Source organism: Tursiops truncatus, chromosome 11 (genome assembly GCF_011762595.2).
Source record: "Tursiops truncatus isolate mTurTru1 chromosome 11, mTurTru1.mat.Y, whole genome shotgun sequence".
Lineage (NCBI taxonomy): Eukaryota > Metazoa > Chordata > Mammalia > Artiodactyla > Delphinidae > Tursiops > Tursiops truncatus.
Window position 1 is genome coordinate 101,123,745 of NC_047044.1, and position 27,364 is coordinate 101,151,108.

A 27,364-nucleotide genomic window follows, 5' to 3' on the forward strand; every position below is an offset into this window, starting at 1 on the left:
CAATGTGGAAATATTTGCACCTTAGGCACTCCTGGGCGTCTTGCTAGCAGAGCTGGTCCTGTTCGCTTTCCAGGTCTAAAGACACAAAGTCTGTCCAGGAAGAGGCTTGTTTTCTGTCTGTGGTTGCCGGGCAGAAAGGCCGTCTGGTGGGACCTGTGGCTCGGGGCAGGCCCTTCGGGGTCTGTGGCCAGGGGCTGTGCTGAGCTTTGACCCAGCTGAGCAGTGGCCGGCTGCCCGGCCTGTGGTCCTCCAGGGCCCCAGCTGAGCCTCCCAAAACCTCGGGCCCCCGTGAAGGGGCTGAGTTCTTGTCACCAGGCCTTGCCTTGTCACCACCTATTAAATTTCCCGGGGACCCAGCAACCCCCAGCCTGTGGCCACACAGCAGCCTCCCCCTGGCTGAGAGCTCTGGCATGAAGCTAGGCCTCTCCCACTATTTACTGTTCCATTAGTGGTTTTCCAAAGGCACGGGTCCAGGCTTGGCCGGCCATGCCATTCGGAAGTATGTGAACACTCCATAAAACCAAATAGTCGAAGGATCCCAAACCCAGGAATCTGGTCACTTAGAAGTCCAGGCTGGAGGCCCGAGAGGTCTGCTGCATTGTTTCTGGAAACTTCTGTCCTTGCCTCTCTCGAGTTATCCAGCCTATTGGCAGTTCTTAGCTCTCTGGGGTTCACTAGCCTCTTTTTGTATCTGATGAAAGCTTTGGACTCTCCCCAGGAAAGTGCACCCACGCACACGCACACAGCACTTTGCTTAGAACCACAAGATGTTCACGGCCACCTTCGAAAGAGGGATCCCGCTGAGAACCGCGGGGCTAAACGGCAGTTAAGCTGTTTAGCCCCTGGGTCTTGGTGGAGTGTTGGACATCTTGGTGGAGTGTTTTCTTACCAAGAAGAGTGTAAACAGGCTTCTCCTGGTTCTTTATTTTTGAAATGCCTGAAGCCCTGGCATCCCAGAACAGGGCCTGAACCACCAGAGTCAAGGCTGACCTCAGAGGCCAGAAAGGGAGCTCGGTGGGGTGACGGCCCCCCCAGGCACAGAGTCCCTGGGGGCAGCGGTTCAGAGCCCCCCAGGAGCTTCAGGGGCCTAGGGGCAAGTCAGGAATGGCAGCGGGGGGCCAGGAGTGGTTTGGGCAGGTGCTAATGGCAGCAGCCGGGTACTGAGGGGAGCACAGAGCCTTGAGGGTGGCCCTGGGCGAGTCCAAGTCTGTGGCCTTGACCTCAGGTGGCCTCTGCCTGCCGCGGCCTGAAGCAGGATTTCTGCTCCCAGCCAGAGACTGAGGTCAGACCGCAGCAGTGAGAGTGCTGAATCCTAGCCACTAGACCACCAGGGACCAGTGGCCGGTGACAAGGCCCTGCCCTGTACAGCTGGGCAGAAAATAAATTTCCGCAAAGAAATGGAAAGTAGTGAAACAAGGAAAGTGTTTCTTAGGAGGAGGAAGGGTACATGTGCTTAGACTCACGTGGTGGTTTGAATGAAATACCTTATATGGGGCATTTCTGTTGGGTTTCCTTTGGCCAATCATCCTGCCTTGTCTGGTTCTGAGTCCGTATTTGGTTTATCTCAGGGTCCTCCCCCGTGTGCACATGCGTCTCTTAGCCAAGATAGATTCTAGCGCAGAGGTCCTGTGGGTAGGTTGACATCCCTCCCTTTTAGGCCTCCAAGGAGCCTTTCTGCGCGTGTGTGGTCAGGAAGGTCTCCTTCACCTGGAGAATGAGAACTGTGTGGTCTCTTATCTGGGCAGGGCTTAGCTTCTCCTCCGTTTCATCTTGGAGTATCTGTCCACAGGGGGAACATCTATCTTCAGCCTGGGGCCCATCTATCTCCTGACTCAGCCTCAAATGGTAAAAAGCCAGCGGTGGCCAAGGATCCGGGAGCACACATGCCAGACAAAGTAGGAGCTTAATGAACTGAGTGGCGTAGCGGGAGGGGAGGGTGTTGGCATCCCCAGGGGGCTTCCTGTCCTGCTGCTTTCTCAGGCCAGGAGCCTTTGAGAAACCTTCTATACCCCCTTCTCCACCCCCATCAGAGCTTCTGATCTGGGGGCAGGCGAGGACAGTGGGGAGGAAGCATAGTGTTTTGGTAGCTGGCTGTGGCGGGTGGCACGATACGTCCTCCAGGTGAGCTCTAGCAGGTGCCCTAGGGGGGCAGCAGGGACTCTGAAATGTGAGCCCCCCAAGGGCTGTTCCAGGAGACCTCCTGCCCAGACCCTGGGCCTGCAGGGCCTGCATCTCCACTGTCGGCCCAAGGAGGGCTCAGGGCTGGGATAAACTCAGGCCAGGCCGGCAGGGCTGTGTGGGCTCTGTTAAATGGGGAGGGAGGGCTGCTCATTTCTGTGCTCTAAAAATTAGTGCCCTGTTGTAAAGTCATTATTTGCATCTTCTGAGTTCCATTGCCCCCAGGCAAACCCCAGGAGCCAAGCAACCTAGCCTCTGGTCCTCCTCCGCCATCCGCCCCTCCCTGGGAGAATCCAGCTGCCTGGCCCCGGGTGAGGGAACTGTACCGACCTTTCTTGCTGAGCTTTGTGTTCGGAAAGCTACAGGTCTGTTTTCATTTCTACATACGAGGTTGTCACGCCAGCAACCTGTTCCAAACCGCGCGCCCCGCGCTTGGGCACGCCCCTCCTCCCTGAGCACCTGCGATGCTTCTCGGTGAACCATGGGCCCAGGAGCAAGGTGCGGCCGGGCTCAAGGAGCCAGTGTGGCACCCGAGTGTGTGCAGCACAGCCTGCCTTCCTTCCAGCCCCGCCTCCGGCCGTCAGAGGGTCACAAATATTTTGGCAGGTTGTCTGACTGCTGCTGACGTGTTCTGAGCAGCCAGTCTTGGCCTGCGTGGAAGGGGAGGGCCGCGGGGCCAGGGGCCCTCGGGGGTTGCGGCAGAGCGCCGGTTTGCGAGTCAGGAGACCCGCCACCTAGGCCCCCCGACGCTTCCGCGAGCCCGTGTCCTCTGCGGGCTGGGCGGGCGGCTTGGGTCCTCCCTTGTCCCCGTGCTCCACTTGTCATCCTCGGTGGAGACTCTGTCCAGGGAGACACTTTAACGTGTGCCGTCCAGATCGCCGTCTGCAGAGAGTTACCTGGGCTGCTCAGAGCCGTGCAGAGCAATGGGGGTGGAGAAGGGGGAGCAGACTCCCGAGGGGCTGGACGGCTCTGGGCGCCGGTGAGTCAGTGGCCGTGCGGCCGGCCATCCTCTGCCTAGCTCCTAGAGTCCGAGGGTGCAGTCCCTTTCAGAAGCCCTCGGGGACGCCCTGAGCCCGACACGTAAGGCCCTCCGGTGGCCCTGCCCACCCGGGGCGCCTGGCAGCCCCTCAGCACCCCACTTCCCAGATGTACCCCCAAGCTCCGCACCTTGCGTTTGCTCTGTCGCCTATTCTCAGGGCAGCTCCGGTGTCACCCTTTAGTAGACACCTCTTCTGACCCCGTCCCCGTGCAAAGAGCTCTGTCCTCGAGGACCCACAGGCCGGCGCTCCTGGGCTGCGCCTGCCCCCCTAGACAGGTGTCCCCGCGGGTCCACATCCCATCCACCTCCACCGCCTGGCTCACGGGAAGGACTGGCTTGTGCGGACTGGCTGGCTGACCCTGGCTCCGCGCACCTCCCCCCACGGCCTCACACCTGGTGCTGACTTACCGTCATGCTTCTGTCCCAGACCTCTGAAGCCACCCAGCCGTTACCTCCCAGGGGCTCCCAGGAGTAGGCGGGGCGGGACCCACAGCCTGACCCCCTGGACGCCGCCCTTAGTGGCCTGGCTCGTCAGGCGGTGCAGCCACACGCAGCTCGAGGTGGCAGGGAGGGAAGGGTCCTGGGGGCTGGGAGGGGCCCGGGGAGGAGCGGCCTCCTGTGAAAATACCTGGGCCTCCCAGCAAGTCCACACAGAGAACAGGGCAGGGGCCCCAGGGCAGCCGCTCCCTCCAGGAAGTTAGGGGACCAGAACGCGGATCCGCCCCTGGCTTCCCAGGGTGTCCTTGTCACAGGGCATTAGGTCCAACCGGGACAGCTGCAAGTAGGCAGCCCGGGTCCAGGCCCCCCGGTTGCTCAGGCTCCCGGCACGTCAGGGATGCCTTGGAGACCCCATCTCGTGCCCCAGGCCGCAGACCAGGAAAACGCAGCTTCTGTACAGTCTGACCCAGGCCCTCTCCCCACGTGGGTTTCTGCCCTCAGATCGTGAGCAGCTTGGAGCAGAAGCTCCTGTCTCACAGTCCAAGCCCTGGCTTTCCTGTCTCTTGGCTTTGGAAACGTTAATGCAAAAGTGTCTGCTGGTACGCACCAGGGATTTGGTCCCCTCTCAAAGGAGTTAGGCGATTTGGACAATGAGGCTTACAGCAGCAGTGGCCCGTTTTTGTTAAATTTCACTTCCTGGAGGTGAAAGCGAAGTGGGTGGGCTCCTGAAACTGTTTTGACGGGCGGGGGTCAGGTGCCCGGCGCTTTGCATGACCCCACTCATTCCTCACTGCAGCCGTGTGGTGGATAACGTGAGACCCATTTTACAGAAGTAAGGAGTGAGGCCCGCAGGGTTCGGAACTTGCCCATATACCACGCCGCTGGTGGCCTGGGCTCAGACGTAGCCTCCTTTGACTCTAGAAACCAGGCCATTCCTTCATGTCTCGTCGCCCTAACACAGAGGCTCACGGAATGAGGGCCTCTGTGACGGGGCAGCTCACAGAGGAACGGGCTTCAAGTGGCGTCCACGGAGCAGGTGCTCGCGTGGTCCGCACTGTCCCCGTCACCTGCCAGGTTATCGTCAGTGGTGGAGCATGGCATTTGGGGTCAGGGGGGCCTGGGTGAGGGCCTGCCCCACACCCGCCTGGCCTCGCCCAGCCTCTGTGTCCTCATCTGTAATGTGTTAACCTCCGACGGCTGCTCTGGGTGTTGGGACAGAGGGGTGCAAACACAGCGCTTCCCACGCCCTCTCCTCTGCCCCAGAGCAGTTCGGGGCCCCCTCTGTGCACCCACAGCGCTGTTGCCCTCACTTGAAGCTCCCTCCCCTCTCGCCCACCTGCCTCCCCCCAGTTACCTGCGATCGTGCACTCCCCCTGGCCCCGCCCTGCTGAGTCCCCAGAGCTGCACCTTTGAAGGTGCCGGACGGAGAATGTGTTGCACCTGTGTTCATGGCGCTCTCGTCGTAACAGACACATTTTCGTCTGTGGCCTCATCTGATCCGCTAAGCAGCCTCTGAGGTCGGTAAGTAGGGCAGGTGTCCCCTTTGGACCCTTGGGGAGACTGAGGCAGGAATATAAGCTTCTCCCCGGCGGATGGGGAGCGAGCAGCGGCTCTGCCCTGCTCACTGCCTGGGCAGAGCGTCCGAGATGGGGAAGGACGGACAGGACAGACTCTGGAGCCTGGGCGTGCGTGAATCCCAACTCCCCCTCCTTTAGCCTGGTTTCCTAGGCAACTTACATAGGCCTCCATTTTCCCGTTTTTAAAAGGGTATAACAACACTTACAGGATCATGGTGGGGATCAAGTGAGTTAAAATCCACAAAGCAGGTATTAACTTAGTGCGTGCCTGGCGCACGGTGTTGGTTTAACGAAACCGCAAGCCTAGCGGTGCAGATGGGCTGTCACACCACGTCCTCACTTTCTGCAAATTCCCAGCGTCCCCATCATGCAGAGGAAGGGAACAGAGTGTCACCTGGCTTTCTGTTAATTAAAGAAGGCTCCAGACAAGGCGTGAGCCCCCGGAGGAGGGCGTGAAGCCCTTGCCCGAAGCACCGCGGCTGTGCCCCGTGTGTGAGCGCTGCCCGTCCAAGCCTCCAGCAAGGAGCATCTGGATTACAAGACGGCAGTGTCGACCCCAAGTGCCGGCACGGCCTGCTTGAGAAAACTGATTTCCCGCCTGGGCCCGGGACTTCGCCGAAGCTGGGTAATCACCCAAGCGGCACCTGACCTTTCCGGCTGTTCATCTTAGCGGCTGGCAGGACTCTGGGCTGTTAAGGATGATGGTGGGGGGAGTGCTGAGCACGGCAGGCTGGGTAGGAGCCCCAGCCCGAGAGCCAGTTTGAAGGGGCCATGCCATGCGCTCCTCGAGCCAGAGCCGCACCGCACGTGGAGCTCTGGGGAACAGGAGCCAGCCAGCCGGAGAAGAAGGCAGGAGGGGGCATTGCAGGCTGCGTGGAGGTGGAAAACGAAGGCCTTGGTTTCCCAGGCCTCACTCTGCCACACACTGCTGTGTGACCTTCAGCAAGGCACTTAACCTCTCTGAGTCTCAGGAGTCCCATCTGGGAAATGGGGATATTAATACTGGCTCTGACTACTTCACACGTGAAGTCATTTTAAAATCTTAAAGCGCCACACTGCTATTGTTGTGAAATGGAGGAGACCAGCCGTGTGCGGGCAACGACTTCCATCGCCAGCCAGCCTAGGGGGCGCCCAGTGTCGGTTCTGCAGCACCACTGCCATCCCCAGAACTTTGCTCCCTTTGAGGAGCTATTCTCTGAGTCATGAGTTACGCCGTTACCAATTATAATACCTGATGAACAATACGTTTGTTAGTAGACTTCTTCCTGCCCATTTGAGCCCCTGCTAGGAGCAAGGTTGTCGCGTTGTGTTTTGTTTTGTTTTCTAAAAGAGGTGAGAGGGACTACCCTGGCAGTCCAGCGGTTAAGACTTTGCCTTCCAATGCAAGGGGTGCAGGTTCGATCCTTGGTTGGGGAGCTAAGATCCCACATGCCTCGCCCCACGTGCCTTGCGCCAAAAAACCAAAACAGAAAACAGAAGCAATATTGTAACAAATTCAATAAAGACTTTAAAAAAATAAGTAAATAAAAGGGGTAAAAGTTGAAAGAACAGGCGGATCCTGAGGGTCTTGGAGTTGGGGGGATTAGCGTGGCCTTGTGGGGATGGGGGAGGGGGACTGGGGTATCCAGGTGACAGCAAAGACACACAGGAACAGGATGGAGGGCCGGAGTGATGGGGCACGGCCAGTCTCCCCCAGATTTTCAGGAGGCTAGCCTTGTTTTCATACCCTTAACTCCTTTCTGACCAGCGTCTCTCCCCAGAAAAATCAAGTTGAAGAGACACAACTCCAGGCCAAAGGGACGCCTGGTATTACGGACCTCTGGTCCTGCCCCATAGCTACCCAGCCGGGTGCGTTTCCATTTACCAGTCTGTCGGGGGCGAAGGTGGGCTGCAGACAGAGGTGTTTCCGAGGCCCCGAGCGGGTGGGAGTGGAGAACTTGGTGACAGAGCTGCAGCTCCCGAGCTGGCGTCGCATCAGAGATAGCTCTGCGGGGTCCGGAGCAGCCCTTACGAGGCTGCTTTCCTTCCCCTTCCTTTTTATTTTCCCTTGAATTAATTTAGACTCTTTTGATTAAGGGACTGATGCCATGGGCGTACTGGGGAGCCTCATGACCACGCAGTGGAAGAATGTCCTGGCGCCCCACCTGGTCTTGTCTGATTCCAGCCCAGCAGAGGGTCAGGTGCTTCATCACAGCCTGGAGAGAACGGAGGCTTTGTGAGGGGAAGTGGGGTCAGAGCGACAGCTTTTCCTATGGCGTTTGGCTGGAGTAGAAGGTTTATTGTCTAAAGTTTTCTGTCTTAATTTAAAAATGGGCAAAGGATTTGAATAGATATTTCGCCAAAGAAGCTATACAAACGGCCAATAAGCACGTGAAAAGATGCTCGATGTCCCTAGTCACAGGGAAATGTAAGTCAAAACCACAATGAGATGCCACCTCACACGCATTAGAATGGATATTATCGGAAGCACAGAAAATAACAAGTGTTGGCAAGGCTATGCAGACACTGTAACCCTGTGCACTGCTGGTGGGAATGGAAAAGGGTGCAGCTGCTCTAGAAAACAGTGTGACGGTTCCTCAAAACTCGGAACGTAGACGTACCTGGTGATACAGCAATTGCTCTTCTGGGTGCGCACCTGAAGGAGGTGAAATCACGGACTCCGGCTCTCTGTTCACCCGTGTTCATAGCAGCATCCATTATTCCAAACTGCAAAAGGGAGAGTTTTAAGTGTCTAGCAGTGGATGAACAGATAAACAAAATGAGGTATAAACATACAAGGAAATGTCGTTCAGCCTAAAGAGGCATGAAATTCTGGTACCTGTTACCGCACTGAAGACTCTCGCAAACGTTATTCTAAGTAAAATAAGCAAGACACCAAAGAACAAATATTATATGATTCCTCTCGTGGGAAGCAGCTGGTGTGGTTAATTCATAGAGACGGAAGACGGGATGGTGGCTCCCAGGGGCTGTGGAGTCACTACTGAAGCAGCAGAGTTTCTGTCCGGGTGATGAGAGGATTCACGAGCTGGACGGTGACAGTTCACACAATGTGAACGCGCTTTAGGCCACATAACTGGACACTTAAAAATGGCGGAAGCGGTACTTTTTTTTTAACATCTTTATTGGGGTATAATTGCTTTACAATGGTGTGTTAGTTTCTGCTTTATAGCAAAGTGAATCAGTTATACATATACATATGTTCCCATCTCTCTTCCCTCTTGCGTCTCCCTCCTTCCCACCCTCCCTATCCCACCCCTCCAGGCGGTCAGAAAGCACCGAGCCGATATCCGGCTGCTTCCCACTAGCTATCTACCTTACGTTTGGTAGTGTATATATGTCCATGCCTCTCTCTCGCTTTGTCACAGCTCACCCTTCCCCCTCCCCGTATCCTCAAGTCCATTCTCCAGTAGGTCTGTGTCTTTATTCCTGTCTTACCCCTAGGTTCTTCATGACATTTTTTTTTCTTAAATTCCATATATACGTGTTAGCGTACGGTATCTGTCTTTCTCTTTCTGACTTACTTCACTCTGTGTGACACTCTAGGTCTCTCCACCTCATTACAAATAGCTCAGGTTCGTGAAATGGTACATTTTATGCTATGCATATTCTACGACAGTGTGGACTGAAGTTTGTCTTGCTAGGCTGCCCCTTTCCCGGGCCCTTGGCTGTAGAGAGCTGACCTCAGTTGTGTGGGGGTCGGTTTGTCTGCACCGGTTGACATTTCTCGGTTACATTTCTCCGAAACCCAGGGAACTCATCCCTGTGCCCTGAGGGTCCTGAGGTTCCTTGCCAGCCTGCCTTCTTCTCTCCATCCTGTAGTCATCTTATGCTTGTTTTATAGGTAATGTCCGTGGATTTTACTTGCACTTTGTGGGAGGAATAGGGAAAAATATGTCTGCTCCATCTCTCCAGAAGCGGAAGTCTCCAAGTCACTTGATTTTATGGAGCGAGTTCTGCCCATGTTTCACTTCTGTTGCTAGCCGGTGAAGCCTCATTCATTTCCATATAGTATTATAAAACTAGGGCTGAAAGCATCTTTTGTTCAAGGGCTCCTACTTCTGAAATCGCGTGTTAACATTTCTAAACATTTCCAGAGAGCGGCAGAGAAGTGGCACCGTGTCATTCATCATAGCGTTTCACTGTCCACCGTCTCTTTTGCCCCAGGCCTCAGTAACGCTGATCCCCGGTGCATCTGACTGGCACTCATTCCATGATCATAAAATTAGTTTATTCTACACGTGCTGCCACCTCGCAGCTTGTCATATTGTTACTTTCCTCGGCTCCTGCCTGCCGTCCCATCCGCGGTTCCGTTAGCACGTGTGATCAAATATGCTTACGCGGGATTCGTCCTTTCGTCCTCATCGTGGCTGCTGGTTTTTACAACACTCCTTGGAGGAAACACCGTGGTGCGGCAGCGAAAGCAGTGGGTTTTGAATTAGGACGTTTGGGTTAAGTCCTAGTTTCGCTGCTAACCGGCTAATCATTTGATTCCCCTGGGCCTCAGATCCCTCATCATTCAAATGAGGGAAGCAGAATTAGCCCCTTCCTGTGGGACCGGCTTCATGTTGAGGCCACTCACTTGTCATCGAATCAAAGGACTTATCAGACCGGCGGGATTGAGGCAAAGTTGTCGCCGCAGGCGTGACCCCTGATGGCTGCCTGCTGATGGCGGAACTGTCAGTGGATGAACGGCAGGTGCAGAATTTCCATCGAGATTCCTATTTTGGGTTTGTCGCTGTAATTTTTTGTTTCCGTTGATGACTGTGCTTGGAGCGATACCCAAGTTTTAAATGACCTTTGACCTTTTCCCCATTGAAGTTCGGTGCCTTAATCCCAGGTCTTCTTTCACCTCTGCCTCTCCGTCTCCCCTGGACCCCCTCTACTCCTTCCTTCCTGAAGTTGAAGTGCTCACCTAAGCAGAGCAGGTCACCTGTGCTTCCTCGATGTGGAGAGAAGAGCTAACGCAGGGCTTGCTGTCGCCAGGGCAAGCAAAGCGACCCAAGGCCATGCCCCGAATCCCTGTCAGGGCGAGGGGAGAAACAGGCGAGAAAGGCAATGGGGCAGGAGGGGAGCCGGGGGCAGGAGAGGTGGATGAGCCGGATGGCCCCAGGAGACAGGAGCATCTCCCGTCGGGTGGAGATGAATCACTGTCATCCCCAGGGCTCGGCAGGGTGGCAGCACCGTCCTCTCTCAGACCCCGAGTCGTTTGTAGCTGCCAGCGTGGGATGGCGGGACTGTGCGTCCTGCCCCTATTAGAGTTTGCCAGGGGGACAGGTGTCTCTGCAGAGCAGTGTGGCCTGGCTGGACACAGCGCCCGCGGTCTGACAGAATCTGCATCACCTCAGCCCCTGTAGGGCACCGTGTCGGCCGACCCCCCTCCCACCCCACGCTCTGGGAACCAGACCCTGGCCTCCTGTCATCCCCAGCAGGAAGGGGCGGAGAGCTAGCCCCCACCCGACACTGCCCAGGCGTCTGGCTTTAGGAGGTTTTCAAGAAATGGACCCGCGACGGGGCTTCCCTGGTGGCGCAGTGGTTGAGAGTCCGCCTGCCGATGCGGGGGACACGGGTTTGTGCCCCGGTCTGGGAAGATCCCACATGCCGCGGAGCAGCTGGGCCTGTGAGCCATGGCCGCTGAGCCTGCGCGTCCGGAGCCTGTGCTCCGCAACGGGAGAGGCCACAGCAGTGCGAGGCCCGCGTACCGCAAAAAAAAAAAAAAAAAAAGAAATGGGCCCGCGAGGTTCATGGTGATGGTTCACTCCCAAGAACAGTGATTTCCATGAATCACTCCGTGCAGAAGCAGCCAGAACCAAACACCTAAAGGGAACGAGAACAGACGCGCCAGGAGCACAGAGCACCCGGGCCCCGTATGTGAGCGCCTGCGTGCACGCGTGTGCCGACACGTGTGTGCGTGTGCATGCGTGTTTCCCAGATGACCCTATGAGGATGGCTCTGTCCTTTGCCGCCTCTACTCTGACATGGATTTTTCTCGTCTTTCTCTCCTTTGCGGGACAAGCCCAGCCCCCTCCGTGACTGCCAGGCTCTGGTCACTCTTCAGAGAGACCTGTTCTGCCCGGGTGGGAGGGGTCTGGGTGACTCCCACCACCGAGATGCCCCCAAACCTCCCGGGTGGGTGTGCTGGTGTTTCCGGCTTTCCCCAGCGGAGCGCACCTCTCCTCAGCCTCCTAAACTCGACAGACGTCAGGCGCTGCCAGTACTTGGAGGGGCGGGGAAGGAAAGCAGAATCCTCGCCCCCGAAGCCCCAGCACCGCCCCCATCCAGTAGGACCCCTGGCGAGGCGGGCATGAACGTGACCGTGTGGAGGGGCGACTCTGCAGAGCTCCCAGCGCACCGGCAGCGGAGCTCCGGGCCTTCGGGTTTGAGGCCCTCGAAAGGCCTGTTTAGAATCAGAGAATCGGGGCTGGAGCTGCTTCTACTTTCCTGGTTAGAAGCCGCAGGAAACCGCTTCAGAAGCCTCGATGCTTCCGGCTGCAGTGGCTCAGCTGGCGGTGTGTTCAGAGCCGGCCAGGCCCTGAGAAGCAAGGCCCGGAGCACTGTGCTGCTCCCCGGCCAGCCCTCTCCGGCCCCGAGGTTGCCCCAGCTGCTGGCCGAGGCCTTCCAGCTGCTCCGGAAGCCAGCTGCCCCGCCCCGTGGAGGCCCCCTTCTGTAACCGGGCAGCTGCCCCGCCCCGTGGAGGCCCCCTTCTGTAATCCTGCCACGTGCCTTTACATCCATGCAGCCTCAGAAAGGAGGCAGAAGGCAGCCCTGCGCCTGCGCTGCCCCTGGGGGAAGAGTCACGTGGGAGGCACGCGGGGGCCGGGTGAAGCTCAGTGCTGACGGGGCTCTGCTGCCCGCTTCTTGGTCGCAGAGTTGGGCGAGCACCCTAGAAGGGCGCCCCCGGGAGCTCGGGGTAAGCCTGCCGGTGCTGCGTGGTGGAGCCCCTTCCCCAGCGAAGCTCCCAGGCAGGCACCATCCCTGGGGCGGCACGCGTGAGAAAGTGTCCAAGCGTGAGTCGGTGACTTGCCAACCCCTCGGTGCCTCTTGGGCCCTCCCTGGATCTTTTGAGGGGTGGAGCCCGGGAGGGGTCGAGGCAGCAGGTGGGAGTCACGTGGAGGGCGAGGGCGTGGCCGGAAGCGCCGGGGCGGGGCGCCGAGGGCGCTTTGCTGCCAGCTCAGAGCCCTGGCTCTGCCACCAGTCCATCAGCCTAGTTCAGCCACCTCCAGCCCGTGGCGAGTGCGCGGGCAATCTTACTTTTTTGAACCAGGGAATAAATAAGTATCTTGATCAACATGTACATAGTAGATATTTACCAGACACCTGTCAAAAGGATTTACTGCATTTTCAAACAATGGAAGCCAGAAGGAGGGGCTGTGTTGGAGGAAAAGACAGTCTCCGACCCCAGGGGTCTCCAGTCTGCTGTGACCCAGCACATGGTTCTGGTTCTACACGGTGGTATCGTGGGGTCGGTAAGATGCGGTGGCACTGAGGAAAGACCGAGAAACATGCAGGTTTGCCCAAATCTAACAAATTAAAATGTAGGTGACTTTTATAGTATAAGCTAGGAGGCTGGGAGAAAGAGACATTCATAACGTCACTCAGCTCTTGGGCCCGCCCGTGGCCTTCTGGCAAATGAATGAATGAGTGAGTGAATGAGTGAGCGAGTGAATGAGTGAGTGAGCGAGTGAATGAATGAGTGAGCGAGTGAGTGAATGCATACACTGGTGAGCTGAGGCTGACTCCCGCGCTCCCTTCACCCCCTCCCCGTGCACCCTTCCCCGGCTGCATAAACTGCTGTATGAATTTGTGGCTCCCGTCAAATGGAACCACCTGAGATGGAAAGGCTCCGTTACTGGCGCGGACGGCTGCTCAGGTCAGCTCTGACGGATGCTCCTCCCGCCGCTCCGAAGCCCTCGGTCCCAGCACCGCTCACGGTGCGACCCGCAGCTGCTGGGTCTGGGCTTTGACGGCTGCTTCTGGCCAGATCCGGCCTGTCCCGTCGTCTCTCCTAAGTCCCACTGCCACGTGGTCCCCGAGCCCCACAGTCCTGCCCCGCCGTCCCCCCTCCCACTGGCCCTCTGTGCGGCCCCTGCCCTGGGCTGGAGCAGCGCTCCCTCCCTCCATCCCCGCCACTCCCTGCATTCTGCCTGATCGGCCATTACTTGAATATCGAATTTCCCGTGGAGACAGTGATGGACATGAAACCACCCCGACTGAGGGCCGTGCAGTGGGACTGAGTCAGAGACGGAGCTCAAGCCCTGCGCCCGGCGCTGACTCCCCGTGGGCCCTGGACTGGCTGCTTGACTCCTCTGAGCCTCACCGTGATGAGAGGCGGTACGGCACCAGCCGCTTGGGACCGGAGCGCGCTGACTCACCACATCACGCGTGGCGGGCGCCCAAGGGCCTCCTCTCCTCACCCCGCGGGGCTCCACCACTCCAGCGCTTCCCCTAGAAAGCCTGACACGCCGTCCAGGGCCCTGGTGAGCAGCAGCTGGGAGTGGGGGGTTTCCTAGATGGTCAAGGACTAAGTCGCGTGTAAACTCCGGGAAGGACACCGGCTCCCTGTGGTGACGACTCTGCTTACCTGTGCCGGGCTGCTCACCTGGGCGTAGATGCCGCAGAGGGGGTGCGAGTGTCACCACGGCAGCTCCGCCCGGACCCACCGTCTCAGGGGAAAGCCCGTGTCCTCTGAGATGCTCGTAGCTCTTCTGGGATCACAGAAGCCACGTGGTCTGTGGTGCAAGGGTCCGGCCTGGAACCTGGAGTGTGGAGGAGGCTGAGTTGCCCTCTGTGTCTAGCTGGTGTCAGGGAGGGGTCCCCGAGCCTCCCGGCTGAAGGGACTCGTCGCGTTGCGATGACCTCTGTCCCTTCTGATCCCGCCCCGGGCTTGAGTGCCCCAGGCAGGCAGGGGCGCTGCTTCTGCATCTGCGGCCCCAGGGTAGTAAATGTCGGTGGACATAATCAGAACTCAGGTCCCCGGGGCCCGGCGTCTGACTGGACCACAGCCTGATTCCGGCCCAGCGCATGGAGTCAGTTCCACAGACGCTGTGGGCAGGGGGAGAGGACAGCAGTGGGGAGCGGTAACTCGGGGGAGGGCGCTCACCCCAGGGCAGAGCCTGCTGGTACTCCGACCTCTCGCCGGCTGCGTGCTCATGGGGACTTCTGGCCAGAGGGGTCAGAGGTCAGTGGGACCCTGGCTGTGGTTGGGCAGAGGTGCTGGGTCACTGGCTTGCTTTCTGCGTAGAAGATAGACAAATGGTCGACTCTTCCAGGAGGACCCAAGACTCACACCCCACAAGCCCCTCTTCCCGGGTGTGTTGGACACGCCCCCCCCCCATGTGCACCCTGGGCTCCTGCTACACGCGTGCACACGCCCTCTGTGGGCAGACACCTGGGCATCATAGGCATGGCTTCGGGAACCTTAACCCTGGACGTCTCAGGGCGTAAACGAACCCCAGCAGTGTCGCACTTTTCTTTCCTGCTCCTGTGTGTCTTCTATTCCTGCCTATTCTGCCTTTTTCCTCCTTTCCGTTTTCCAATTTTCTTCTCTAGCACTTTCTTTAAGTTTTTATTTTATTTTTTTAAACTGAGGTATAGCTGATGTCCAATATTATGTTAGTCTCAGGAGTAATAGTGATTCACAATTTTTTAAGATTATACTCCATCTAAAGTTATTACAAATATACTTCTGTATATTAATTTTGTATCCTACCACTTTACTGAATCCATTGGTGAGCTCTAGTAGTTTTCTGGCAGTGTCTTTAAGCTTTTCTATCTGTAGTATCATGTCATCTGCAAACAGTGACAGCTTTACTTCTTCCTTTCCAGTTTGGATTCCTTTTACTTCTTTTTCTTGTCTGATTGCGATGGTTAGGACTTCCAATACTCTATTGAATAAAAGTGGCGAGCGTGGACACCCTTGTCTTGAGGAGGTGCTTTTAACTTTTCACTGTTCAGTAGGATGTTAGCTGTGGGTTTATCACATACGGCCTTTATTATGATGAGCTATGTTCCCTCTCTACCAACACTGTGGAGAATTTTTATCATAAGTGGATGTTGAGTTTTGTCAAAAGCTTTTTCTGCGTCTATTGAGATGGTCATATGGTTTTTATTCTTCAGTTTGTTTATGTGGTGAATCATCCTGATTGGTTTGTGGATGTTGGACCATCCTTGCATCACTGGGATTAATCCCAATTGACAGTGGCTTATGATCCTTTTAATGTAGTGTTGGATTCAGTTTGCTAATATTTTGTTGACGATTTTTGCATCTATGTGCCTCAGTGATATTGGCCTGTAATTTTCTTTTTTATGTGATGTCTTTGTCTGGTTTTGGTTTCAGGATGACGGTGGCTTCATAGAATAATTCTGGAAGCATTCCTTCCTCTGCAATTTTTTGGAATAGTTTCAGAAGGACAGGTGTTAACAGTCTTCTCTAAATGTTTAGTAGAATTCAGCTGTGAAGCCATCAGGTCCTGGACTTTTGTTTGTTGGGAGTTTTTTAAATTACTGATGCAATTTCATTTCTGGTAATTGGTCTGTTCATATTTGCTGTTTCTCCCGGTTTAGTCTTGGGACACTGTACCTTTCTAGGAATTTTTCCATTTCTGCTAGGTTGTCCATTTTATCGGTATAGCGTCGGTCATAGTCGTCTCTTAGGATGCTTTGTATTTCTGTGGTATGGGGGTTGTACCTTCTCCTTTTTCATTTCTGATTTTATTGATTGGGGTCCTCTCTGTTTTTCCTGATGAGTCTGGCTAAAGGTTTATGAATTTTGTTTATCTTTTCAAAGAATCAGCTCTCAGCTTCATTGGCCTTTCCTACTGTTTTTAATTCTCCATTTCATTTATTTCTGCTCTGATCGTTATGCCAGCACCTGGATTTAAAATCAGGTGGTCTCCCTCCAGAGACGGGACTCCTAACCACCGTGCCCTGAGCCTCAACTAACACAACAAGGCCAGAGGACAAGGTGGGAGTCAGGCTGGTGGCAGCCAGGCACGTGTCCATTCAGAGCAGGGGAGGCAAGGCCTTGCGTACTTGGCACCTGCCATGGGAGTCAGAGCCACTCATAGGACCTGAGGAATTCCTCACTCCCCAGGGCCCCTTATGGTCTGTGGACCCCAGGGAAACACACGTATAAACTGCACACCAAACTCTCTATGTGATTTTTCGTAGCCCGGGCAGAGGAGGGGAAGAGGCATCATTTTACAGATTAGAAAACTGAGGCCCAAAGAAGCAACATGCCTCACCCCAAACAGAGGCCTCTCGACCCAGTTGGGGTCTCAGCCCTGAAGCGGTGGTGGGCTGGGCCACGTGGAGGAGGGGGTCACTGCTGGGACCCGGGTCACCAAGGCCCTCAGTGTATCCTGTAAACTAGGAGCGAGGTGACTGTTCACTTACCCGCAGGCCTCCTTGGCAGGTTTCTGGACCACCCCTGAGAACGTTGAGACACGGAAGCCTGAGGTCCGGCCAGCGGACACCGTCTGCTCCCCACCGGGCCTTCCGTGGGACTCGGGGAGAGACCCCTGGCCCTCTTCCCCGAACCCCTGGGCCTCCTCACCTGCAGAAAATACATCGTTTCTGAAAATCGTTGTGAGGATGGGAGGGCCTTTGGGTGGGGAGCTCTTTTTTTTTTTTTTTTTTCGCGGTACGCGGGCCTCTCACTGTTGTGGCCTCTCCCGTTGCGGAGCACAGGCTCCGGACGCACAGACCCAGCAGCCACGGCTCACGGGGCCAGCCGCTCCGTGGCATGTGGGATCCTCCCGGACCGGGGCACGAACCCGCGTCCCCTGCATCGGCAGGCGGACTCTCAACCTCTGCGCCACCGGGGAAGCCCTGGGTGGGGAGCTCCTTGAGCAGTTCTGGAGCGAGGTATATGCACTAAGACCCCCGTCCCACCCGATCCCCAAAGTGTAGGAGACACTGTTACTTCAGCCAGATCCTGGATTAGACTAAGAACGCTCAGTAGCCACAAAGGTGAACGCTCTCTGGAGACTGACAGAGTGAGCACCCCAGGGAGACGCTTCCATCTGCCTTGGAATAAAATGCTCAGAGTATTTCTCTCATCCTCCCAACCTGAAGGTTCTGGAAATGTAACACTGAGCAAAACACTTGACAGGGAACTTCTAGATGTTTATAAAACCTGCCGCGATGGTGATATTTTTCTGTTAACCAGCTTGCAACCATTTTTATGGGATCATCTGCTCATTAGCCCAATAATTTGATGACTTGAAAACTTTGCTTCATAAACGAGAAAATGTAAAGTTGAAGAATTAAAAAAGACTAAGCTCACGTCACAGAGCAACTAAGAGGCCACACCCGGTCAGAACCTTCCATACTGGAAGTGTCATATCCTCTCAAAACCCCTTAGTAGCAGTGGTTTTTTTGAGGGACAAATGGGGTTCCCCTTAGGAAACAGGGTTGTCCGAGAGGATGGTCTTGGGTGGTCCCTGGCGTTCCTGCCATTCACCCTTGTCATGGCCGTGCTAAGGCGCCGTGAACTTGGCAGTGAGTGAAATACCGTTCTCTGGTTCTCTTCTTGGGGAAATCCATCAGTAATTAGACTCATTTTTCAATTTCGTCACCTAGAAACAGAAAATGCCCATAAATCTCCCCAAGCAGACATTAGATGCTGCCGATTTAATTACCGATGAGTAAACAAGGTGATTCAGCCTCCACGAGACGCGCAACGCGTTCATCACCGGCTCATTAAACTACCGCGCAGGCGATCGTTCACCGCGAGGAGCGGGCGGGGTGGAGCCGGAGCAGGGGATCGCGGACACGTGCTTTCACGTGAGGGTGCTGAGCCGGTGCCGCCGGGGCGGGAGGGGGACCCCGGGGGCGCGGGAGTAACCCCGTGGTCGTGGCACCTCTGCAGACACGACTGTGACCCCGAGGCGGACCCTGTCCTTTCTCACCAAGACTGTCTCCTTCCCCCAAGTCCCCCCACCCGCCCCGTCCAGTAGGAAGACGCTCCCAAGCTTCCTCAGGTCGGTTTACCTACAAGGAGCAGGTGGGCGCTTTGGGAACCTCCCTGAGGTATAATTAGGGTGACTGCAGTCGCTAGTTCCCCTGGGATCACCCCCGTGTGATCACCCCCCGTGTCCCCACTAATTAGTCACTCTCAAAGCTGCCCTTGTCTGACGGGTAAACCATATGGTCACCCTGTGCCTCCCGCAGGGAGGGTACAGGTTGTAAGTCAGCACCGATGCGTTGATGGTCCTTGTGTTGAGGGGGGTGCTGAGGTCATGTGGGTCAGCAGGTGAGTTCATGGTGATGGCTGGGCGGTGTCTGCTGGGGGGGCCCAGGTGGGGGGCGGCTTGGGCACCGGACACAGGTCAGGAGATGGGGGTTTGCACCCAGCACCGCTCCGGTCATCTCGGGGCGTCACTTCTATCTAACCCTGAGCCAGGTCACTCACGAGGCCTCTCGGTTTTGTGAGTCTAGCCTGTGTCGAGTGTACGTCACCCTGCGGGACACTGGAGCCCCCTTCCTCCCCTGAGCTTCTGTGGTCCTGCGCTGATGTTATGAGATGGTTCTCTCTGCCCCAAAGAGAAGCTTTGGGGTGATGCCCGCCAGTACTTCCACAGCACTTTGCAGTTTACAGAGCACGTCCACGTACGTGGACGCCAGCACACGACGCAGGCTGTTTCCATGCTTCTCCTTCTATGGATGAAAAAGTTAAAGCTGACGTTAAGGGCCAGCGCTCTGGGCTCAGGGGCCCGAGGCGCAGCCCCGCCACGGCTCTTAGAGTCTGTGTGGTCTGGGCGAGCGGACCTGCCTTCCGCGTCTCAACCTCCTGATTCACGGGGAGGACTGATCTGCCGGCATCGTGATGTTGTGACGAAGGAAGAAAATAATTCGGTAACTCGTGCAAGGGACATGGGATCAGGGTCGGGATTGAGAACACCCAGGGTGACATTAGTTCTTGTTGTTATTGGTGGTGTTGGTGGTCGACGTCGTGGTAACCAGCTTGTAACCGGCGTGACGGGGACTCTTCTCAGGCACCGGGACCCGGGGTCTGTCTGTGACCCCAGCTTCCGTTGTCCCGTCTGCCGTAGGATTTCTGTCTGCAAGTCAGAGGCAGCAAGCAGAAAAGCAGGAACAATGAAGCCCGTGTTTGGGGAGGTGTTTTGCCTCCTGGCACCGCGAGAACATGAGCTGGGAGCTGAAACTCCTCCCTCCTCGCCTCACATCCTTTCAGCAGGGGACATAGCGGCACGAGGACTGTATTTAGGCCATCGCAGCCCTCATGGGCTGAGTGGAGGGCCGTGGGGGGCCGGGGAGGGTAAGACGTCCAGACCAGGGGAGGGGCAGGCCTTGCAGGTGGAGAAAGGCCGGCCTGGCAGGGTTGCCCTCACCGCCCTTCTGGGTTGCGCGTGGTGAGCCTTCTGGTGTGGCTGGAGCACACGGTGCTGGCCGGATACGGGGCCAGAGGGACGAGTGGGTTCCACCGGGACCTGGGAGCCAGGCCATGGAGGCGAGACTCCATCCCAGGCCCGGGGCGGGGGTGGCACGGGGGGAGGTGGTTAGGCAGAGAATCAGCCTGGATGCCAGTAAGACCAGTGAGGAAGCTGCCTTAACACCCACACAGTGATGGGGGCGGGCGGAGGACAAGCCGTGGAGACAGGCAGAAAAGGGGGTCTGTTCCCCTGTGCCGCGTGCTGGTCTGCTTCCTTGCAAGAAGGTGGGCATTTAGGAGAGAGTTTTGAGGCCACGGCCGCATCCGTTTGGGAAACCACACACTAGCCACAGGTCATTAAGCAAATGCCCCCTGGTCCCCAGAAGCACTTCAGCTCTGAGTGGGAATACCTGTCACCACTCTGCTCCATTACCCAAAGCAAAGGTGATGTCCCGGAGCCAGTGACGTCCTGGGAGAGGGGGGACCGGCCGCGCCCTGATAGCCTGTGCTGCCCGTGGGGAGGGGCACGTGGCCACCCGTGAACTCCAAGGGGCGGCTCAGCAGCCCGTGACGACGGTGCAGGACACCGCGAGCACGCAGGCAGGCCAGGTCTGCCCTGGGGGCTGACAGCTGAGAAGCAGCCCAGGAAGGGGCCCCGGGGACGGGCAGAGATGCCGTCTGGGGGACGGGCTGGCGAGGGGCAGGCCGGCACCTGGACATCTGAGCCGCCCGCTTGACCCTCCCAGGGGGGCAAGGCCAGCCTCCAGAGGAGACGTGAGCTGAGCGTCTCACAAGTGGGTGAGTCGCGGCCACCTGGCGTCACGGGCGAGGGCAGAGCAAGCTGTGCGGGAGGAGAGCTTCCGGATCTTTGGGCTGAGCCCCTGTGAGACCAGCGACCCGGCAGAGTTTCAGCCTCCGGGGCCACCAGCCTCAACAAACAGGCGACTGTCCTTTCCGAGGCTGCTTTGCTCTTAGGTATCCCGTGGTTTTGTCCAGCCCTTCCATCCTTTACAGGAGTCCTGGGTGTTAAGGCCAGACCGCCTGCACCACCATAAGGCCCTTGGGAAGGGCCTGCCTCGAAACATGGTGGACTTGAAGGCGTTGCCTGCAGCCGCCTCCCGCCCACCGCCTCGTGCCCCATCCCAGGGCCCCAGCCTTCCACCAGCTCTCTCGACAAGCAGCTGTCCTGGCGGTTTCCTGACACGTGATCCCGGGGAGGGGGTAGCTGATACAGGTTCAGCCGTGGCCTCAGGTAGCTTTAGATGAAGACCCTTGATGGTTAGAAAATCTTTAACATCCAAAGGAATGCTTCCTTTTTTTCCCTTTGTGAGAAAATAAGTATAACAGAATTTGCCGTTCTAACCATTTTAAAGTGTCCACTTGAGTGGCATGAATTACGCTCACGACGTTGTGCGGCCATCACCGCTGTTTCTGCCACTTTTCATTCCCTGAAACGGCTCCCTCCTCCTCCAGCCCTGGGAACCTCTAATCTACAGTTTCCGTGAATTTGCCCGTTCTGGGTGTTTCACAGAAGTGGAATCATACATCCCTGTCCTTTGAGGACCGGCTTCTCTCAGCACAGTGTTTTCAGCCCTCACCCGTGTTGCAGCGCGTGTCAGAACTTTATTCCTTCTCAGGTCTGACTAGTATCCTGTGCGTGTGTTCACCACACTCTGTGTAGTCCTTCAGCCGCAGAGGGAAGGAAAGCTCTCTGAGTGTGAATTTCCACAGCTGGTCTGTTACAGAGCAGGTACCTGCTGTTTAACACAGACGGTGGGCGTCGCCCAGCTGCACCACGTGTGCAGAAACATGCGTGCTTGAAGAGACACGAGCGTGCATACGTGAACAGACCTGGCGGGCGCTCCGTGATGGCCGGGTCCGGGGAGCTGTCGCCTGGCACCGGCTTCCCTTACCAGGAGGGAATGTCGTGTTCTCCTAAAGCACACGCAGTCATAGTCCCGTTAATGAAGGATTTTTCATTATCAAACCTGTCTGTGTTTATAGGGATCCTCAGAACAGCAAGGCAGAAACTCTGTGTTCTCTCCACGTTTGGGAATCGGCTGTGCCTGTGCAGAGCTGCGCACAGACCAGGGACGAGCTTGACAGAGGACTCTGGAGAGACTTTGGAAGTGGTATTCCAAGTTCTAAGAAAACCAGGGGGAAAAAAAGCACTCATTCCTCTTCTCCAGTACAATCTCAGGCAGAGCCCAGGATATGAAGCCAGCAGGTCACCCGGGCGAGTCAGGAAGCGACGGCTGCGCCCTTTCGCGTGTGCTCTCTCTCCACACCCCATCCTGTGGGTTCCCCAGACTGGAGTCAGCCGTGTAGGGTCCTCGGGTTAAAGTGGCCACGCTCTGGTTCAAGGCGGGGGCAGGGGGGAAGCCCCACCTTGTCAGCCTCCCCCCGACCTGTACCCGCTCCCAAAGCAGCCCTGGGAAGCCCAGGGCTCTCAGCAGCATCGTGTTTTGTTTTGTTTTTTCATGCTTAACTAGCTCTTCTACCGATGAGAAACAGACCAGGGAGGTAGCGTGATTTCCCGAAGACACAGAGCCATTCGGTGTCAGAATCAGGATTGTTACCATCCACAGATAACTGAGTCTGCCGTGAAGAGGCTTACAGTGCGGGTGAAGGGCAGGACGTGTGGACGTGAGGAGAGCGGAAAGCTCTGACGGCCTGTGCCCACCAGGGCCTCACAGCCCACAGGCATCCGGGAGACCTCGTGACCCCTGGGAACCGAGGCGCTCCCTCCTCTGAATCCCCTCAGTGGGTCAAACCTGGGAGTGGATGTGGGCCCGGGTGCCAGTGGCGGCCCTAAGGAGAGAGCAGGGAGAGGGGAGGGATGGGGACACGGTGACAAGGAAAGGACTCACGGGGCGGGCGGGGTTGGGGAATATTGTCGGGAGGGAAGGGGAGGTGCTGGGAAAGGGAAGAGATGGAACCACTTGAGCGGCGAGGTCCCCACTCCTGCCGGCTGCAGCGGAGGGTCCTCGGGAGCCCTGGGCGTCCCCTCGCCCCCCACCCGCAGCTGTGCGTGGCTGCGTCTGGCGCGACCCAGCCTTGTCCTCATGCCTCCTCCAGCCTATTCAACCTCGACCCACAGTGGGGCCTGGAATCAGGCTGCCCCAGGGTGGCTTCCAGAGTTGCCGGGGGTTCCCGAGATCACAGAAACGGCGGGTCCCGTGCTGGACCTCGGTGCGTTCTCAGGGCTCTGGGACCCCCAGAACCAGGCCCGAGGAGGCCATGAGGAATGTGAACCCATGAGGCCAGAGGCACCCGGACATCAGCCGGCCGGAGAACGGCTTCCACAGCTGCACTGTGCTCCACCCCCGGACGTTTCTATGGCAACACACAGTGTTTTGAAAGGATGACCAAGCTGTTTCACTTGTTTACGTTTTCTTGTTTGTTTTTTGGCTTTGAAGAGAGGGGTGGAATTCATTCTGTAAGGACACCCGTGCCCCTAACGTTAGAGTGAATACAGCACTGCTCACAAGAGGTGCCACACACGTGCACACCCGCCCGCGTTCACCCACCTCACAGGTGACTGTGCCCCAGACTTGGTGACCACGGCCCTTGCTCCCTCCCTGGGTTCTTGTCCGGACCCTTCTTCCTGGCTCCTGGGCCCTCTTCAGTTCTGTCTCAGACCCTTAAACCTCGTACTGAGGAGTCCGACCCACTCGTGTCTTAGGGGGTCAGCGGGGCCCGGGAGGCAAAGAAACGAACGCACCTTGGGCCTCGGGTCAGGAAGTCCAGCTCATCCTGCATGCTCCACGTGTACCCGCCAGGCCTTATCTCATCAGTGTCCTAGTCTTTCCGCCAGGAGGTTACTTAGATAACCTCTGAGGTCCTTTATCTCTCAGACCCCATGGCTTTAAGCAGGACCCTGTCACTTCTCCTGGGAGACAATTCCCAGGACGCGGAAGCACTCCCTTGGGCTGAGGTCATCCCGTAGGGGATGGACCCCAGCCTCAGCTCTCCTCCGGTCCACACGATCTCCAGGGCCACCTTGTCCAGCCGCCCCTGCGAGCCCACCTCTACGTCCAAGTCCAGGAGCTCCGCCTTGAGTACAGAACGCGGACCCCTCCTCTTCCTCAAGGCCCCACTGCAGCGAGAGGGTCCTCCACCCACAGTCACCGGGTTAGAAACCCCGGGGGGGCCGCGCCCTTCTTTCCCTGCCTCTTCTCCGACCCCCACGTGCAGCCGGAAAGCGAATCACACGCCTTCTGTGTCCCAGGTCCCCGTGCTCATCTCCAGTCCCCCGTCTCGGCCGCGGCTCAGGCCTCCACGATCTCTGCGTGGGCCACCCCCGCCCGATTGCCCCATCGTGACAGCGCCAGATGGCAGTGCACACCACAGCAGGGCCGCCGTCTCCTCAGAACGGAAGCCGAGTGTCCAGGCCCGGCCCCAGAGCCCCTGGTCCCCTTGCTCCGGCCCACCTCTCCAGCCCGTCCCCTCCCCAGCCACGGCCTCTACACTTCCCCCCTTTACCTCTCTCTCCACCGGATGCCTGACCCACCCACTTCAGCTGACAGCTCTCCATCCTCCCAGCCTTCCCTCCAGGGCACAGCTTACCTGCTGTACTGGACTCTGTCCATCTGTCCCCATTGTCCCCAGAGCTCCTGGAGGTCAGTTTCTGAGCCCTTTCTCTTGAACCTCCAGCACATAAACATGTCCGTGAACGGCTGAGTGGAGGACTCTCTGCCATGCCCGTGGTTCCTTCTCGTCTCCACCTGTTATGTCACATGCTGTAGATTAGGGAGTGGGCCTCATGGGGGAAACTTACAAAGGCCGAGGGTCAACAAGAGAAGACACACGTCCCCAGGTCCTCCATCTCACAGGAGGTGCAGCAGGTCTAGGACGCGCCGGGGCTGCGGTGTGAGCCTGCACGGCAGTGGAGGGACCCGGGACCCCTCCTCCCCCGTGGCTTTCTCTTTTCATAGAGGAATCAGGAAGGGAAGGCAGCCTCGCAGATGAGGGGGTAAACACACTGCTTGGTGCCGGTCGGGCGGGGCTGGGGGTGCCGCTGTTTAAGGGGTTGTCTGAGACGCCAGGACGCTCGGAGCCCTGGGGTATGGCTGTCCTCCCTGCCGCAGGAAGGGGTGTTCCGAGCTGGGTTGCTACCTGTCCCAGAAAGCTCACTGTGCAGACGACCCAGAGGGCTCTCCAGCATCGTGTCCAGGGACTCAGCTGGTTGTGCCTCACCAGTGACGTGTGACTGATGGAGGCTGGTGGGGTGAATGCATCTGGCACGCAGGCGAACACATGAAAGCCCCTGACACAAATGGGTACCCAGCTTACCTTTGTTTCCCTTCTCATCCCTGCTCCAACTTCGTGAATTTCCGCAGAGGTTTCTGGGGGTGCAGAGGAGGTGGCCCTGTCAGCTGGGGCTAAACGTGGGCGCTCTGAATGGTCTCGGGGGCGGGGGCTGAGTGGCTGGACAGCTCACCTTCCGCAGTCGTCCTCAGGTGTGTCGCGCCCTTTTGGAACATGCATTCCCTTTCAACAAGGTCCTGATGTACATTTTTATCCAACATCACCTGCTTTTTAAAGACCAGAGTTCCTACGCACTGCCGTTTGTTCCTGGGTCGCAGACCCCCGGGAAGCCACGTCCCAGACCAACTTCAAGATGACGGAATGGGTGGGAGGTGAGGACAAGCCTGCCTCGGAGAGGCTGGTGGAGTCCCCCCCTCCATCCCCTTCCCCTGGTTGCCACTTGTCTGGGCCTCTCTCAGCACGTGGACCAGTGGTTCCTAAACGTCAGGTGCTTCAGAGACACCCGGGGAATGGTCTGGAATGTGCACTTCCAGGCTCCATGGCCAGAAGATCTCCTCCAGTAGGTCTGGGTGGGGCCCGGGGCTCTTCCCTTTTTAACTTTGTGTCCCCAGACTTCGTCCTGAGCTGGGCTGGGTGAGGCCGGCACGCGCTCAATGTCGCAGGGTTTGGGGAGGGTGGGCAGAGCAGATGGGCAGAGCACGGGGGGCGCTGGGACCAGCCTGACCTCCCTGCAGGGTGGGCGGCAGGCCGTATGCCTTCTAGGGATACGGTGGGCGTGGGACCTGGGGTCTTCAGTGAGCCCCTCCTGACTTGCGGAGGGGGAGAAGCCGGGTCTAGGGTCTGAGGTGGGAGCTTCCTGGACGCTCCCACGGAGACGAGCGCAAAGCACCGGTGTGGGAAGGCCACGGCCACCCCTGCCTGAGGGGCCTTGAAGGCTCTGCACCGGGGGCAGCGTGGGAGAGCGGCTGCTGCGGAGGGTGGGGTGCCGGTGAATCAGCCCTGAGTCGGCTTCAGCCAGCCGGAGTCAGTCCTGCCGAGCGTGGGCTCCAGGGACAGGGCCACATCCCACAGCAGAGCCCTCTTGGAGAGGACAGAGTGTGGACAGCAGAATAGCACCGCCCCTCCACCACCCAGTGCCCGCCCTCATCCTGGCAATGCTGGGGTCCCTGCGGATCCGGTCTCGCTCTTTGGACAGAGAGTTCTGTTTCCTCACGGAAGAGGGCTCGCAGGTCGGGGTCAGCGCGCGTGGGCAGCTGCCTCTGTTTCAGCAGCCGGCGGAGGTTTGCATGCTCTGCTTCTTGGTGGCCGGGTACAGAGACCCCGGCTGTAGCTTCAGGGTTGGTGACTCAGAACTGTGGCACTTCCCCTGCCCTTCTGTCTCAACCCTTCTCAGCACCAGCTCCCATCCCGGCATCCTTGGGTCCCCTTAGAGAAGGCATCATGAGTTCTCTTCTGAGAAGTACGAGGAACTGCTCACTGATGAACTGAGATGTTTCTCAAAGATGTGCGATTTTTCACCACCCTAATTTCTGCATTTTAACATTTGAAGACTAAAAACCCCCTTCCTGCCCAGTGGATCGGAGCTCTCCTGTGGGATGGACCGTGGGGCTCGGGATGTGGCCTGGGGGTGTCCCCCTGATCCGACCGTGGAGGGGCCCCCTTCTCCTCCACCACCTTGGGGGACCTGCTGGGTCAGAATTTTCCAAATCCCCAGTCTAATGACTCCTTCTCTCTCTTCTACTTGTGTTTCTTAGGAACGGGTGGAGTATCTCTTTCTCATCATTTTTACCGTGGAAGCATTTTTAAAAGTCGTAGCCTACGGGCTGCTCTTTCACCCCAACGCTTACCTCCGCAACGGCTGGAACTTGCTGGATTTTATCATTGTGGTTGTCGGGTGAGTACAGCCACCCCTCCCCCCCTCCGCCACCCTCGCCCGGCACCGGCCCCTTCCCATCCGTATCTGTGTCTCTGGTCACAAGGGCCCTGGGCTTCAGGCCAGACGAGAGGATTCAGACTGTCTCCAAAGGGAGAGGAGCGTCACCTGGAGCAGCGCCGGCCACCGCTCCCACCTGCACACGCGTGCACACGCACACACGCGCGCACACACACACACACACGCGTGCGCACCGGTGAATCCGGGGCCTCCTGGTGGAGCCCAGGGGCCTCTGTGCGGGCAAGGAGACGCCCCAGCTGTAGGTCTCCCTCTGGGCCTCACCCGGCACAGCAGCCCCTGGGCGCCTCCCCTGCGGTGTGGCCGGGTGTGTCTGGTTAGGCTGGGTGGGAAGGCGGCTGGCACCCGGGAGCCGGGACACCCACCTGCACCTCTGCAGGGTCCTGGCTCGGCGGCTGCCGGGACCGGACAGTGGGACTAGGAAGGGCCGGGGGCACGGGGCCACCCGCTCTGCTGCAGAGGCCAAGTCAGCCTACGCTCAGAAACAAAGCGGCGTCAGGAAGCTTCAGGAAACGCTG

The 27,364-nt window shown here is 57.7% G+C and overlaps 1 protein-coding gene and 2 long non-coding RNA genes across 13 annotated transcripts in view; 1 reads left to right on the forward strand and 2 right to left on the reverse strand.

Moving 5' to 3' along the window:
* Window positions 1-27,364, forward strand: part of CACNA1C (calcium voltage-gated channel subunit alpha1 C) — a 485,400-nt gene that overhangs the window by 270,510 nt on the left and 187,526 nt on the right. For all 10 annotated transcript variants that reach the window (XM_073789178.1, XM_073789179.1, XM_073789180.1 and 7 more), the window contains exon 4: window positions 26,650-26,789. In XM_073789178.1, coding sequence (XP_073645279.1) covers window positions 26,650-26,789 — 140 coding nt within the window. The remainder of the gene's footprint in view (window positions 1-26,649; window positions 26,790-27,364) is intronic.
* On the reverse strand, window positions 12,544-13,276 carry LOC109548439 (uncharacterized). Its single transcript, XR_002174522.3, has 2 exons — window positions 13,057-13,276; window positions 12,544-12,711 (listed from the first exon to the last, which is right to left on the reverse strand). It is a non-coding gene; the product is annotated as an uncharacterized lncRNA (long non-coding RNA).
* On the reverse strand, window positions 13,312-26,778 carry LOC117314309 (uncharacterized). 2 transcript variants are annotated; one of them, XR_012324585.1, is made up of 5 exons: window positions 24,920-26,778; window positions 24,194-24,351; window positions 16,624-16,783; window positions 14,330-14,462; window positions 13,312-13,985 (listed from the first exon to the last, which is right to left on the reverse strand). It is a non-coding gene; the product is annotated as an uncharacterized lncRNA (long non-coding RNA). The 2 variants fall into 2 exon arrangements; XR_012324584.1 differs by lacking the exon at window positions 14,330-14,462.